This window comes from Mastigoproctus giganteus, chromosome 6 (genome assembly GCF_048544385.1).
Source record: "Mastigoproctus giganteus isolate SK-2022 chromosome 6, ASM4854438v1, whole genome shotgun sequence".
Taxonomy (NCBI): Eukaryota; Metazoa; Arthropoda; class Arachnida; order Uropygi; family Thelyphonidae; genus Mastigoproctus; species Mastigoproctus giganteus.
The window spans coordinates 115033945-115050163 of NC_143580.1; the positions used below are offsets into that span (position 1 = coordinate 115033945).

At 36.9% G+C, this 16219-nt stretch overlaps 1 protein-coding gene across 3 annotated transcripts in view; it reads right to left on the bottom strand.

Moving 5' to 3' along the window:
• LOC150084519 (staphylococcal nuclease domain-containing protein 1-like) overlaps positions 1–16219 on the bottom strand; it is a 313589-nt gene that overhangs the window by 138564 nt on the left and 158806 nt on the right. For all 3 annotated transcript variants that reach the window (XM_090376405.1, XM_090376406.1, XM_090376403.1), the window contains exon 10: positions 3798–3981. In XM_090376405.1, the coding sequence (XP_090232531.1) occupies positions 3798–3981 (184 nt within the window). The remainder of the gene's footprint in view (positions 1–3797; positions 3982–16219) is intronic.

The window sequence follows — 16219 nt, forward strand, 5'->3', positions numbered from 1 at the left end:
CATCCAGGAACGGCAGAACTCCTCCATCTTCAACTTCCGATGTAAATTGTATGAATTGGGAGAAGCCATTTAAGATATTCAACACATGATCTTCACTCCCCTTCCGAACAAATGTAAACGTATCATCCACATACCTTTTCCAGGGTATGTCGTCGTCTCAAAGATCGTCTGGGGGAACACAAAAAAGCAATAAGAAATGCGGAATATGACAAGTCCACCGTGGCCGAACATTTTTGGGAGAAGCAGCACCAGATCTCCCCAGACGATGCCACTATCACCGATCGGGCGCATAGGTTCTGGGACCGTAAGTGGCTCGAGAGTTTGCGGATCAGCTCTACAACCAACATTAATAGGGATAGGGGTGTACGGATTCACCCCCTTTTAGAGACTATTATCCTAAAAAAGGATGAACGGTTCCGTACGACTTCCGTTCGAGCCACTTCCGGTTCCACAATGCAAGAGAGCGGAACACGTGAGAATGGAAACATGTGATGCCTACCATTACCCTGCTGATATTTAAAGGTGTACTGAATAATAGAGAGTACTGCTGAAGAAGAAGGCTGGAGCCTTTAAAAGCTACGGGATTTTATCGCTTTTAACTTAGTATATTTTAATGCATTTTAATCTTGTGTTTTAATACTTTTAATATTGTAATACGTATATTAATTTTGTAAATACAGGTTATTGTAAATATAGTTATCAAGATTTGTTTTGTTTTATTTTATTTTAATTTTATTTTACTCCATGAAAGGTTGGTGAAAAAACGCTAAGAACGTAATATGAATATACCCAACCTCAGAGGCCTATTTGAGGGGGGGGGGGGGCTGAGAGGTGGCAACTGAAGTTTAACATTAACAAATATAAATTACTGCACATGGGTAGCAGCAACCCGAGAGTAATGTATCAACTGTGTGGTAATGTATCAACTATACTGACAGTGGTAGAGAATGACAAGGACCTGGGGGTAATTGTGCAGGCAGATATGAAGTTTTCTGAGCAGTGCAGACAGTCTGCAAAAGTACCTCATGGTGTCTTGTCAATGATATACAGGAATTTTTCTAGCAGGGATAAGGAGGTTATTATCCCCTTGTATAAGACAATTGTCAGGAAACACATTGAGTACTGTATACAGGTCTGGAGGCCTCATTTTAAGAAGGATGTAGAGCTGCTGGAGCAAGTGCAGAGAAGGGCAACAAGATTAGCAAATGGAACGAAGGGTTGCTCTTACGAAGAAAGGCTTAAGTTTTGCAATTTACAGTGTCTGGAGACTAGGCACCTCCGGGGTGATCTGATTGAGCTGTATAAAGCCCGGAATGGTTTGAGCATACTCAATTCTGATGGGATTCATCCTCTTGCTCAGAATAATCGCCTGAGAGGGCATAAATTCAAATTGAGGAAAGACAGTTATAGGATAGATGTGCAGAAGTTTGCCTTTAGCCAGTGTGTGGTTGATTGCTAGAACAAACTTCCATGTGTTGTTGTAGAAGTTGATAGCTTAAATAGATTCAAGGCAGAACTAGACAAACATTTGGAATGAGTGGATGGGTAGCAGATTTTTTTGGCCGATGCTATATAAGCTTGCTTTCTTGTATCATGTGCCTTTACTAATGCTAATCGCCTTGGTTATCTGGTCTCTTCCTGCAAGTTTATAACCTTGTCGATGAAGTATATTTTTATTCATTCTTTCCAAGTAGTTAAGTCAATTCTGATAATTTTCTATTTCATTTATTTTATTGGTCATATTTAGTTGTTTTCTTATGTCTCTGTTTTTCTTTCTATATATATAGTTTGGCGCCTCCGTAGCCAGGTTGGCAGGAGCAGCAGTGCGTAGCAAACGCTTCTTGATTAGACCTGGGTTCGAGCCCATGACCACCAAATATGGAGGATGCGGAAAGGTCAGGGAATGACCACCGCATATCCCCGGAGCAATATGGCCTTAGTTGCTAATGTTCCTAAAAAAACAAATAACAGCAATATATATAGCCTTGTTATATCCAGAAGAGGGTCATAAGAATTTCATCTGTGTTGCTTCAAGTCTCTCTTATCTCTTTGATTCAAAACCCCAATTTTTGCTTCTGTATTTAGAGCTGCTTTTGATGTAAGCCTTAGCAGAGTTTCTCTAGTCATTTGTTTTTCTCAAAATGTTGCCTGATTATCCCATTAGTTCTATGGTAATGTTGCATTTTCGATTCTAAATCGTTCTTATAGTATGTTTCCAAGGTACTTAAATTCTGAAACGTGCTATAATTAAGTTTTATCTTTCTATCTACATTATTTCCACAAATTACCACTGCTTTTGTCTTTGTCTTAGATATTTTCGTTTTATAGTTCTTAGCTAGTTTGTTCAAGTGATTCACTGCAATTTGAAGTTCATCTTCTGATGTAGAAATTAAAACTTCATCATCTACATACGTATTTAATACTTGATCTACTTTTTTAATTAATCATCATCAAAGTAAAGCGATTTAATAAATTATCTGCATACGTATTTAATTCTAGATCCTTTGTTAACTGGATTCCATTCTTTACAATGATTTCCATTTTTCTAGGATTCTGTTTATATAAATGTTAAAGAGAGAGAAAACAGTGGAGTCCACAGCCCCGTCTTACACCTCTGTTGTAAATTGGCTCTATGACATCTTTGTATAAGATTTTTATTGCTTCTATTACTTATGGTAGTCTACTGTCTTCTTGCAGAATTTTCTAGAGTATTTTATGAACATGGTTGTCATATGCCTTTTTCATAGCTATTAAAATAAAATCAAAGTGGGCAATGTTAAATTCTTTTCTTTTTTCCATAATTTGTTTTGAATTGTAAAAATGGAATGTGTGGCCTCTGCCGAATTCACATTATTCTATATAAATTTCTGTGAATGTAATTATTTTATTCTTTAAAATATCTGCATATAATCTAGAGGCTGTTGTCAAGAGTGTTATGATACTACAGCTTTCACATTTACTTATTCCTTTTTTTTTTTAATGGATTTTTATTACTATTTTAGTGTCCCATTCCTTTGGAATTTGCTGAGATTTTATTGAAGTATTTTAAACAATTCTGGAATTGATATTTTAATTTATATAATAAAGTCAAAACAAAGACTAGTAATGTTCTTCACATGCCAGAGAAAGGATGTTAAGTAAACTAAAAAAAACAAAAGGGAGGCAGTAAATAAAAAAATTCAGAAAAGCTGCTAAATCACAAGTAGTGAGTCTGCAAGCATTTTATTGTACATTGTAGTTCATTGTGTTTTAGTACTGCATTCAAAATAGCTCATTCTTTTTTTTTTTGTAATTTCATACCGATCAAAATAGTGTAATAATATAAATGTTTATTATTTTTTTTTTAATTTCTTTATAAAATTTACATTTGCTATACTGGCAAAAAAACAAAAACAAAAAGAAGTGTGATGTATTACAAATGGGAGCAGGGCATAATTAATATATTATCAAATTTGTTTGTGTGAGGAGTTCCTGGGCCTTTTTCATTGGCGTCAAACACAGATTAAAAAAGGTAAATCACTAAGAGAAATCATTTTGGTCACTAATCTTCCACACTTAGGGGCCTGTAGAAGTACCAAGTATAAATTACTTTCAGAACTACTTTCACTTGTCAAGTGAAAGACAATTATTCCACAAGTTACAAATAACACTCAAGCTATTTTCTTCCAGATAAAAAGTAATCAAGAAAAAATAAGTGTGGGGGATTTTGGTATGTGTATAATACATTTCAGTTTTACCGTTCAATCAGATAGTCATTAAACTTTGCATTCTCTATGTAAGTTGTAAGTATAACTTACCCCAGATAAATCAACAACTCTGTGAATAGGCATTTCTTTTTTACTATGAAGTCCTTTTCCTGTTTTTTGTGCTTTCACTTCGGCAGCAAGAAGTTCATCATAATGTGCTGATCTCTGATCATCATCTTGGCGATATCTCACTACTGTTGCTAAACCTTTGCTGACTAAAGCCTCAGCTACATTCCTATATCAAAAATATGGAATAGAATATTTCTTAAATTAATTATTTCAAATTTTGTTTAAACTGATACCATAATAGCAAGTTCTGAAATAAGATAAAATACGGTCAACCTGTCAGAATAATAGAAATTAAGTATATTTTTTATATCCAGTGACAACAGCATTTCTTCTGGGAAATTCTTACAGAGTTGAGTATCTGCATCTGATGGCCCATCCATCAGACACCAACTTGATACTTTGAAGTGAAAAAAAAAACAGAAAAAAAAAAAAAAAATTTTGCCGAGTTATGGTAACATCAGCAAAACTATAACATGATGAGTTAGTAAAATACTATTTTGTACAAGATCAATACAAAGCAAGCAGGTGTGCAAATTTAAAGCTGTGCATAATCTCCAATTGTGCACCATGTTCAAGACAGGTTGTGAGCTGCTTGATAAAAAAATTTTAAACAAATGGTTACATATGTGACATATGTTACTTTGGACAAGTTAAATGCAGAGATACAGGCATAATGCATCATCTGAAACTCTTGGGGATGCTAGAAACAAACACAAGAGGCAACTGGGGCAGATAGAATCTATACAATTATATTATGGGAGGCCGCAAAGTAGGTAACCAAACCCTTAGTCACAATTATGCAAGCATTCTCAGATTCAGGGGAGTATCCCTGAATTCAAAGTATCCCTATGAAATGGAGATGTGCAAATGTATTCCCAATTCCCAAAGGATCAAAAGGTGACACGAGTAATTACAGACGTATTAGCTTAACATCAGTTACAAAAAATAAAAAAAAATAATAATAACGCAGTATATTGGCTAAACAATGGCAAAATACCAGTTAAAAGAAGTAATATAGGACCATCTGGGCACGAATGTAATTCTAGTGCAGTCATAGCATGGATTTGTCTGACCAATCTGACTGGATACTATGATACAATGACCAATGAACAAAAATGCAAAAAATAATTTTGGTATACTATTCAATTGAACTTAGTTATAACGAGCACGGAAATGATGAGATCATGGCTGTAATGAGCAAAGTCATAATGATTTTAATTTACGCATATTCTCATACAATCACTCACTGTTATAACAAACATTCTACACAGATATACCGAACAAATTTTGGTAAGTATGCAAACATTCTTAACTGCACGGGTAGTCGAAAAAACCCAATTCCTGGAATAGACGAAAATGAAAAGGGTGACTTAGCTTTATGACCACCTGCATCAGATTATTGGCTAGTTTACGACCTTGTCCTTCGAGGGCTATACAATAGCACATTGATATTCTGCTTGTCACATTACCCTATTTACAGACTGACTTATATTCACTGAACGATAAATTTATTTTAGGACTTCTAAGAACTTTGTATGCATTTCGGGCTTCTAAGAACTTTTTATGCAGATCACTTTATCATTTTAAAGTAAAATCAGTTAGAAACGAACCCTTCCTTTGGAAACATGTCTACTAACAAAAGAAAATGTCTCTTGATTTAGCGAAAAAGTCTAAATTATTCATGAGTTAGAATGTGGTGCACAAAATGTTGAAGTGTGTAAAAAGTTTTCTTTGTCCTCTTCAAGTGTATTGACATTGTGGAAGAATAAAGATCTTCACATATCGGCACTGGAAAAGAACATAACCGGAAAAAAAAAAATTTTTTTTTTGCAAGTGTGAGGTTACAAACATGTTAATGAAGCATCGTTTCAATGGTTCACCACACAAAGAAGTGCTGGATTTTCAATAGACGGTCTGATCTTGAAGGCTCAAGGAGAAAAATTTGCTAAACAATTTGGATGTGACGATTTTTGATAAACAATTTGGATGTGACGATTTTGTGTGTAACAACGGTTGGCTGGATCAATTTAAAAACCGACATAACACTGTTTATGTAAAAATTAGTGGAGAATCTTGATCTGCAGATGCAATAATGCCAAATGAATGAATTGACCATGTTTGGGTGGAAATCAGGAGAGATTTCAATGACGAAGGAATCTAAAATGCCGATGAAACAGGACCACTTTTTATAATTTGACACCTGACAATACATTTAAATTTAATTTTCAATTAAATTTAAATTGTCAGGGAAACGGGGAACATGCTTTGTAAAAAGGATAGGTGGAACAGGACTAGGGTATGTCTGCCAGGGGCAAAGGTTGATGACGTTGTAGAGCGGATATCATCTTTTAAGGGCACAAAAGGTGATATAGTTGTACGCGTTGGCACAAATGATATTAAGAGTAGGAGACCAGCGGAATTACTTAACAAGTACAGGTCACTGTTAACAAAAAGCTGTGAAGTAGGGTTGAATTTGAAAGTGACTGCAATTCTGCCCAGACACGATAGGAGGGAGTATATGATGAGAGCCTTGTCGATCAATTCGGCCCTGGAAAGATTGTGCAAGGCTCAAGGGGTAGAATTTTTTTCAGCCTGGACTGTACTTGTTAACAGGAGAGACTGCTTCTACAGGGATGCGATTCAGCAAATATTCTTGCACCCTTTCTATTTAAGTGTATCGCATCCCTGTAGAAGCAGTCTCTCCTGTTAACAAGTACAGTCCAGGCTGAAAAAAATTACTACTCTTAATCTATTTGTCTTTGAGGCAGTGTTGGTGGGTCGGAAAACTGCTAGCTTGGGGGGAGACAAAGACAAATAGATTAAGAGTAGCCACTGGCAGAGGTGAAAGAGATTCTTGCACTGCTTCTATTGGAATGAGCAGAAGCATGAAAAACAATACGCAGGATATTTCAGAGACTGCTGGAAGTCATTGCGGTAAAAGTAAACACATGGGTTGTGTTAGGGTAGCTAAGAATAGAAACAGGTGCATGTATACTTGCGTGTACACCAATGCTAGGAGTTTAGTAAATAAATTTGATGAATTTGAGGTTTTGCTCAAAACATCAAAGGCAGATATTGTTGGGATATCAGAGACGTGGTGTCACACAGATAAAAGTAATGCAGAACTGGAATTTGGGGAGTACAACGTCTACAGAAAGGAGAGTAGGAGTGTGCTATAGGCCTAACGACTCTGATGAGTATAATAAGATACTGTAAAGGAAAATAGAATGGGCCAGTAAATCAGAGTCTTATAATGGAGGATTTTAATTTCCCAGATATTGACTGGAATTTGTGGGTTGGTCACTCACACACTAGCAAGGCTTTTGTGGATTTATTGGATGATTGTTTTTCTACAGCAGCAATGTTCGGGAGGCAACTAGAGGGAGTAATACTCTTGATCTGATTATCAGTAGTGATTCTTCATGCATTAAGAATCTGCAGTTAAAGGAACCACTAGGTGGCAGTGATCACAGTGTGCTGAAGTGGGATTTACTCAATTAGGTAACTACCATCAGAGGAAAAGGGAAGGGTTTTTGCTTTCGTAAAGGCGACTATGATGGGCTGAGACAGTATTTAAATTCTATACAGTGGGACCAACTGATGATGTTACCAACAGCAAATTCAAAATGGGAAGCATTCAAGGAACTAATCTTGGAAGCTACTAGGCTTTACATACCAACCAAGAAATATTGTTTAAGGTTCAGGCCTAAATGGTTGTCAGATGAACTAATGAGACATATGGCAGAGAAGAAAAATGCATGGGATACATACAAATTAATGGGTGACATGGAAGCCTATGATAGATATAAGTTGGTCTGTAACCAAGTCACAAAGGAGATTAGGCAGGCAAAGGCAGATTATGAGAAATCCTTGGCAAGGGATGCAAAGAAAAACAGAAAAGAGTTCTTCACCTATTTAAACTCAAGAAGGAAAGGGATGAATCAGATTGGTCCACTGGATGTTGATGGTTCAACAGTTGGCTCAGGTGGGTAACAATCTAAACGAGTATTTTGCATCTACATTCACACGTGAGGAGTTATTCAGGAAGAGGAATGCCGTAGGTGAAGTAAACATTGGCAGAGAGCTAGATGATTTTCTAATAACTGAGAGGAAAGTGGAGGAGAAATTGTTGAGGATAAACATAAAAAAGGCACCCGGGGTGGATGGGATCTATCCAGTTATATTAAAGGAGGCAGCAAAGGAAGTAAGCAAACCCCTAGCCATAATTATGAGAGCTTCTTGGGACTCAGGGGAGGTACCCATAGACTGGAGATGTGCAAATGTAATCCCAATTCACAAAGGAGGATCAAGTAAAGTAAAGTAAAGTGCAGCCATTATCCACCCACTGCAGGATGGAAGGCTCCTCAACAATTCATGTTGAGGGAAATGGACCATAATCTGCCACGCTGGTCCAGTGCGGGTTGGCAGATCGACCGTATTCAGCAGTCAGGGGCTTGAACCCCAGTCTACTCAAAGAGCGTGTGCTACTGCAGTCTCGCTCCTGCCCACTCGGCTAGCCTGACACAAGTAATTATAGACCTGTTAGTTTAACTTTGGTTCCAGGAAAATTAATGGAGGCACTGGTTAAAGAAGCACTGCAGGATCATCTGGACAAGAATTCAGTTATAACTCAGACACAGCATGGTTTTGTTAAGGGCAGCTCTTGTCTAACCAATTTGATTGGATACTATGATGTAGTCACAAAAGAACTGGATGCAGGGAATAACTTTGATATTATATATTTGGATCTTAGAAAGGCTTTTGATACTGTTGTGCATGGAAGAGTGCTGCACAAATTGGAGCAGTGTGGCATTGGAGGCAAATTGCTGCTATGGATAAAGGGATGGCTGAGTGGCAGAAGACAGAGAGTGGTAATCAATGGACACTGCTCAACGTGGACTAATGTTATTAGTGGAGTTCCTCAGGGTTCAGTGTTGGGTCCATTGTTGTTTTCTGTATTTATAAATGATATAGATGAATAGAGATGATGGTATATCAAGCTTAATGTCCAAGTTTGCAGACGATACGAAGGCTGTCAGGGTTGTTAAGGACACTACTGATGCTATGCTGCTGCAACAGGATCTGGAAAGGTTGAGCAGATGGGCTGAGATGTGCCAAATGAAGTTTAACATTGACAAATGTAAAGTACTACATATGGGAAACAGTAACCCCAGATCAACTTATCAACTCTGTGGTACTACGCTGACAGTGGTGGAGAATGAAAAGGATCTGGGGGTAATTGTGCAGGCAGATATGAAATTCTCTGAGCAGTGCAGACGAGCTGCAAGAGTAGCTCATGGTGTCTTGTCAATGATATACAGGAATTTTTCTAGCAGGGATAGGGATGTGATTATTCCCTTGTATAAGGCATTGGTCAGGCCACACCTTGAGTACTGTATACAGGTCTGGAGGCCTCATTTCAAGAAGGATGCAGAGCTGCTGGAACGAGTACAGAGAAGGGCAACAAGATTAGTGAATGGAACAAAGGGTTGCTCTTACGAAGAAAGGCTTAAGTTTTGCAAATTACAGAGTCTGGAGGCATCGGCGAGGTGATCTGGTAGAGGCGTATAAGGCTTTGAATGGCTTGAGCATGCTCAGTGTGGATGGGATTCTTCCTCTTGCTCAGAATAATCACCTGAGAGGGCATAAATTGAAATTGAGGAAGGACAGATGTCAGATAGAGGTATGGAAATTTGCCTTTAGCCAGCGGGCAGTTGGTTTGTGGAATAGACTTCCATCACTTGTTGTTGAAGTTGATAGCCTAAACAAATTTAAGGCTCAGCTGGACAGGTATTTCGAACGAACGGAGGGGTGAAATGGGAGTAGTGGTTGTGCTTCTTTTTTTTTTTTTTTTTTTGGCTGATTCTGAATAAGCTTGCTTTCTTGCATCATATGCCTCTACTAATGCTAATGCTAATTTAAAGGGTAAATTGTGTTGGTGGAAAAAAAAATCAGACTCTTGACACTGCTCGTATGCGTAAATATGACAGGAATTGATAAAAAAAAAAAAAAAAAAAGTTTGTTATAAGAAAATCCTTAAAATCTCAGTGTTTCAAAAATGTAAGGAACCTTCCCATGGATTACACTGCAAACTTTGGTCCTTGAAGTTGTCACAGATATTCTCTCAGATATGCCAGACAAGCTATACTTGCTACCTGGGAGTCTAAAACGCTGATGGAACTGATATTCAGGTGACACTCAATTCAAGTGGACCCAACTTTGGTGAAGGCCAGACAGTCTGTGACAGCCAAATCCTCTGCTTGCACCTTCACGATGGTTGGACTGTTAGTAATACTGGATATAACCTCCATGCACAAGTACATGGTGGGTGACCGCCCAGGTGTGAACCAATGTAAGCGGGGTCGAGATGTGGCACCTACACCACATGGAGGAATGCTGCCACTCCGTTACCAGGCAGTACTAGGTGGTACTGAGGAGCTGCAGGAACTTGAGAAGGAGGAGCACAAGACTATGATGGATACACTCTCTTCAGGCTTGGAGGAGGAGATAGAGGAAGCCCCTACTTCATTAATTAAGGAAATCTTTGCCAAATGGATGGATGTCAAAAACTTTGCAGAGAAGTCCCACCTCAACAAAGCCCAAACAAGCCATAATAGCATTGTCTGGAATGACCAGACAATGTCACATTTCTGAAACATCCTGTTATTTGGACAGATTTTTAGTAACCATCAAACCTGGTGATCCTCAACCAGGTCCAAGTACATGTAGGCAAAAGAGACAGAAAAGAGAAAGTTAAAGTTTGTTAAATTTTCATTTATTTCATCTACAGTAATTGCTTTTGTATTTATGTATTTTAGTATTAAGCAATGTTTAAATTATTTTATACAACCCCATCAATGTATAATATGCCGATAACAATAGGACTTTTTCATGGTAACGGATTAATCATTTTCCCTTTATTTCTTATGGAAAAAATTCGTTTGGTATAAGTCCAAGGATCTGGAACGGATCACAGATGTATACCGAGGAACCACTATCTCTTTTGGGGATTACCCTGACTTCTAATCTCTCTTGGCACAAGCACATTACAAATATTGCTTCCTCTCCATCTAAAAAACTTGGTTTTTCTCTTTCGATCTCGGCATTACTTTTCTTCCAAACAGCTGCTCACTCTGTATAAATTGCTAATCCGCCCTGCCGTGGAATATTGTTCCTACATCTGGGGTGGTGCCCCCAAAACCTCTCTCCGGCTTCTTGATTCCATTCAGAAGAGGGCAGTTAGGTTAATTGATGATTCATCTCTAACAGAGTCTCTCCACCCGCTGTCTCATAGACGTACTGTTTCTGCTGCATGCCTCTTCTACAGGGGGGATATTCAGGGGATATTCATGTGTTGTTGTGGCGGACCCCAGGGTTTCCCCCATTAGCCGCTACTACTTCTTGTTTTGAGGTTCACGCCAGAACCGGCCATTTGTATGTAGTGTGTTGGGTGTGTAAATGTTATGATGTGTTCTGTTGTTATGTAGTCGGCCGGTACCTGGCTCTTAGCAAGTGGGAAGCAGCAACACCTGGTCACAGCTTCCCACCCCCCATCCCCGCCACGTGGAGGTGGCCAGGATCTACTACCTTCATGCTAGTCTATACCGGAACAAAGTTCCAGGATAGGCAAAATTCGGAAAAAAAAAAATAAATAAATAAAAAATAAAAAAGAAAATAATAAAAAAAAAAAAAAAAAAAATTAAAAAAAATAAAAAAAAAATTAAAAAAAATAAAAATAATAAATAAATAAATAAATAAAAAAATAAATAAAAAAAAATAAAAAATAAATAAAAAATAATAATAAATAATAATAATAAATAAAATAATAATAATAATAATAATAATAAATAAAATAATAATAATAATAATAAAATAAAACAAAACAAAAATAATAAAATAAATAAAAATACCTGGAAAAGTTAGGGTGGTGCGGAAGTAAAGAAGAGCAGTGGGGGGTCAGAGAAGGGCCCCGCCGTAATAAAAGGAAGTTAAGAGAAATTGAGAAAAGATAAAAGTGAGAGAAAAAAAAAAAAAAAAAAAAGGGAGGCAATTTTCAGCCTTTGTAGTAGCCACATGTCGCGGTGCAATCCTATCCTAATTTAGGATTAGCAGTTCCTATCCTGTGAGCAGGATTAGGAGATGTCGAGGCGCATCCTCAATAGATCCTTCAGTTTCAAGGGTAGCTCTTTCAACGTTGAAGATTTCTTTGGCACTCCCATCGTTTGATAGGAAATCCTGTTAGAACAAAGGCATATCAGAACTCTACAACGGACCAGAAGAAGGTTCGGTAGTTGCAGCAATCGCTTAATTTCATTGTTAGATAGGTATTCAATGGCATGGCACAGCTGAAGCACTAGAAATACACTAGAAATAGAGTCAAACGACATACTATAAACACTATTTACGATTTCTAACACAGTAGGTTCGTCATTCCAATCAATAAGGATTTAGTTTCCATCCCGATGTATCACCTCAAGTTGCCTCTTCTACAGATACTTCCATGGGCACTGTTCTTCTGAATTGGCTTCTATAATTCTCGCTCTCTTTCAAAACAGTCTGAACATGTGCTGCCACAAGCCAACATCCATTTACTGTCCAACTTCAAACTCACAGAACCAACTTTTCATCTTCCTCGTTTATTCATTCAACTGCCGTTTTCTGGAACAACCTTCCTTCGTACATATTTCCTGGAAATTACAGTCTACAGAAGTTCAAGTCCAATGTCAACGAATATCTTCTTTCGTCTTCTCAATCTCCAACCCAAGCACGATACTAAGTACTATAGGTTCTAATACCTCTCGTGTTTGGCATTTACATAAAAAAAAAAAAAAAAACACGCAAGAAAGCTTGGATGACTTCGAATTTTTTCGGCAATACATAAAATGAGTGGAATAAGGAGCTATTCAAAAAGAAGAAAAACATTTTATTGTTAGATGATAACTGTCTTGCAGATCCCTAGATTCAAAGTTTGTACAATATTAAGCTAGCGTTTTTGTCTCCCAATGCGACATCAATTTTATAACCAATGAACATAAGTGTAATCAAGAATTTGAAAGGATTTTATAAGATATTTCCAGTTCTACATCTGATCAGTCAAAGAGAACAGAAACTTTCCGAGTCTATATCGATATTGGATGCTATAAATTTATTGAATGATGCATAGAACGTTACTTTGACAACCATATTGAATTGCTTCAAGAAATCGAAATTAAATTCAAATGAAATTTCAATTGTAGATGAAGATGGAAACAAAGAAAACAACTTACCATTATCGGAATGGTTGCTATGTAACAATGTTGTAGGTTTTAATACAGATAACACAGATGAATTTGTATTGTTGATGACAATACAAATTCAGTCGATGCAACTTATTAACTAGTGGTCTTCCTACGGAGTGACATTGTAGATATGATGACAACTGAAAGTGAATCAAAATCAGTGCCTACAATCTCACAAGCTCAAGGTGTAATTTGACACATTAGTAAATTTTTCTGTAGGAACTGAGGCAAGTAATGAGACTTAACGCATCGAGTGTTTTAAGGGGAAACTTAAGAAATATCAAAGTAAAATCTTTAAAGACAAATATTAATATTCATAAATAAAGACTAACTGAAATCGTGTTTATTATTAAGTGTATGGTTTTAAAGTCATAGACAAATAAATTGTGTTTAATATTAAGTGTACTACAATTTATACAAGCATATTAATACAAATAATACGTAGATATACTTATTATTTTTTTCTCTCTAATATTTCTTTTGTTTTTTGAATCTATCTTTTTATCAAGTTATTGAGAATTTAAAAAAATAGGAGGTAGATTTAATGCATTGATAGTGTTTATTGTTTAACGGCCCATGGGATTCCCCATCTCCGCTATCACTGATATAGTGAGCAATGGTTACAAGGAAATTGTCTGTCCCTTGATGCTCGTTATAACCAAGTTCGACTGTACTTGGATTTCTGGAAGGCTTTTCATGACTTTTGACATAAAAGTACTACACAAATTGGAGCAAGATGGTAAGTGGAATTAAGGGCAAGTTACTGTTATAGATAAAGGGTTGGTTGAGTGGGAGAAGACAGATGGCAGTTATCAATGGGCACTGTTCTTTGTGGACTAATGTAATTACAGTAAAATCTCTTTAATACAAACTCGGTTTATACAAAGTACTCATTTATATGAAGCACATGCCATTCCCTTGCGAAAGGATAGGCTTTTCTATGTAAATATATTCATTTATTACAAAATTCGATTAATATGCATTACAAAGTTCTTTTTCACCCCATGAGAAATAAATATTGTCATTTTGTATGTTTAATACAAATCTCGGCAGAGCGATCCAATTATTGCCCCTGGCCACCTGGCTCCCTAATTTCCGAAGGATGGCACTGACTTGTTAGAAATTAGTTTTGTATAAACAAAAGCAGTTTATGGTAACTAAAACATCAAGTGCACTCTGAAAAACATCTTTCTGAAGGATGAGTTGTTAATTAACAAAAGAATAAAAAGTTTTTCTAAGTTGTTTACATGCACTCCCTCGCCCTCCACGGAAATAAAGTCAGTTGCAATTGTTACCCCAGTTCAAAGAGTCTTTTGCTATCATATACAGCAATCTATTTTTTGTGTCATTTTATCTGAGCTGATGTCTTTTTCGGAACTTGTCTAAATTAATTTAAAATTTGTTTATATTAATCTTATCTAGCAGTGTTATGGCGACAAAACGTAGACGGACAGAATTAAGCCAGGAAATTAAACTGATTATTTGTTATTTTGGTTTGGGGAGCATTAGCAACTAAGGCCATATTCCTCCAGGATATGCGATGGTCATTCTCTGACCTTTCCGCATCCTCCGTACTTGGTGGTGACGGGCTCGAACCCCGGTCTAATCAAGAAGCGTGTGCTATGCACTGCTGCTCCTTCCCAACTGGCTACGGAGGTGCCTTGAAAATTAAACTGAAAATTATACAAGAGGCTGATAGGATGGAACAAAGTAAAACGGACTTTGCAAAGAAATACAACATCCCTTTACCTACTTTATCAAAAATACTGAAAAATGAAGAAAACTTTGAAGTGCTCAATACTGGAGCAGCGATAAAAAAACATGAAACTAATTCCTGGTTCAAAACATGAGGAGCTTGAAACAAAACTTTGAGTGGTACCAACAAGTGTGTGTATCTAATTTCCCAATATCAGGACTGATTTTGCAAGAAAGAGCAAATTATCTAGCTCGGCAACATGGAATTAGTGACTTCAAATGCAACAGTGGCTGGCTCCAAAGATTTAAAGGCAGGAATAACTTGGTTTTGCAAAATGTTTGCATCAAGTCTAGATTAGTAGACAAAGAAAAGGTTGTGTTCTGTATGGTCCACCCTTGAAAAATATGAGGCAAAAGATATTTTTAATCTTGACGAGACAGGTTTATTTTCTTATTTTCTGCCAAACAAAACATTTGCTGTTCGAGGAGAGTCTTGTCATGGTGGAAAATTAAGTAAACAAAGACTCACTGTTCTGTTATGCTGTAATTCAGATGGCAGTACAAAACTACGCCCACTTGTGATTGGTAAGTTTTCCAAGCCAAGATGTTTTAAAGCAGTTAACCAACTTCCCTGTGATTATAAGGCCAATAGAAGTGCTTGGCTTACAGTCAAAATGTTTCAGTCTTGGTTATCAAAATTGGACAGCAGAATGGCTTTAGAAAAAAAAAGGAACATTTTGATGATTTTAGACCAGTTGTTTTCAACTGGGGTGCCGCAGCACACTAGGGTGCTGCAACAACATTCTTGGGGTGCCATGTAATAATAAAAGTTATTATTATTGTTATTTATTTTTTTTGAAATTTATATATTTATTTCATTATAGAAAGGGTACGGTACAATATCCATTGTACCATATCTTTTTAATCTTTTGGTGATCTATAATTGATCTTTATTTAGTACCTCTATATAAAGAATAAAATTATTATATAGGTATACAGTAAACCCCCACTATTCACGGTCGCTGATTTAATATAAAATGAAACCTAAAAAATGTGAATTTTAAAGCATCGTGAACATTTTCTGCCATAAAAAAACATGGGTGTGGCGAGAAAGTAGGAGACATCCCTAAGAAAAATAGAAGTTACAAGATTAATGAAGGAAAGTAAAAGGAAAAAAAGTCTGAACAGTGGCGTTCATTAATCTCGCCCCCAAAGGGGGCAGCAGAAGGGTCCCGTATTAGGCTACCAAGGTCAGCTAGTCTCTAAGAGGATTGTCTATCTTCCTGCTCTGAGCTGAGCATCAAAACTAGCAAAGATCAAAACCCAGCTGGATTAGCAGGAGAGAGTTCCCACCTGTGGAGGTAGGGGTCAGCAGTTGACAAGTCCGTGTGATCTGAAGTGGATAAAAATTTCAGTCCAGTGAGCAGTCAG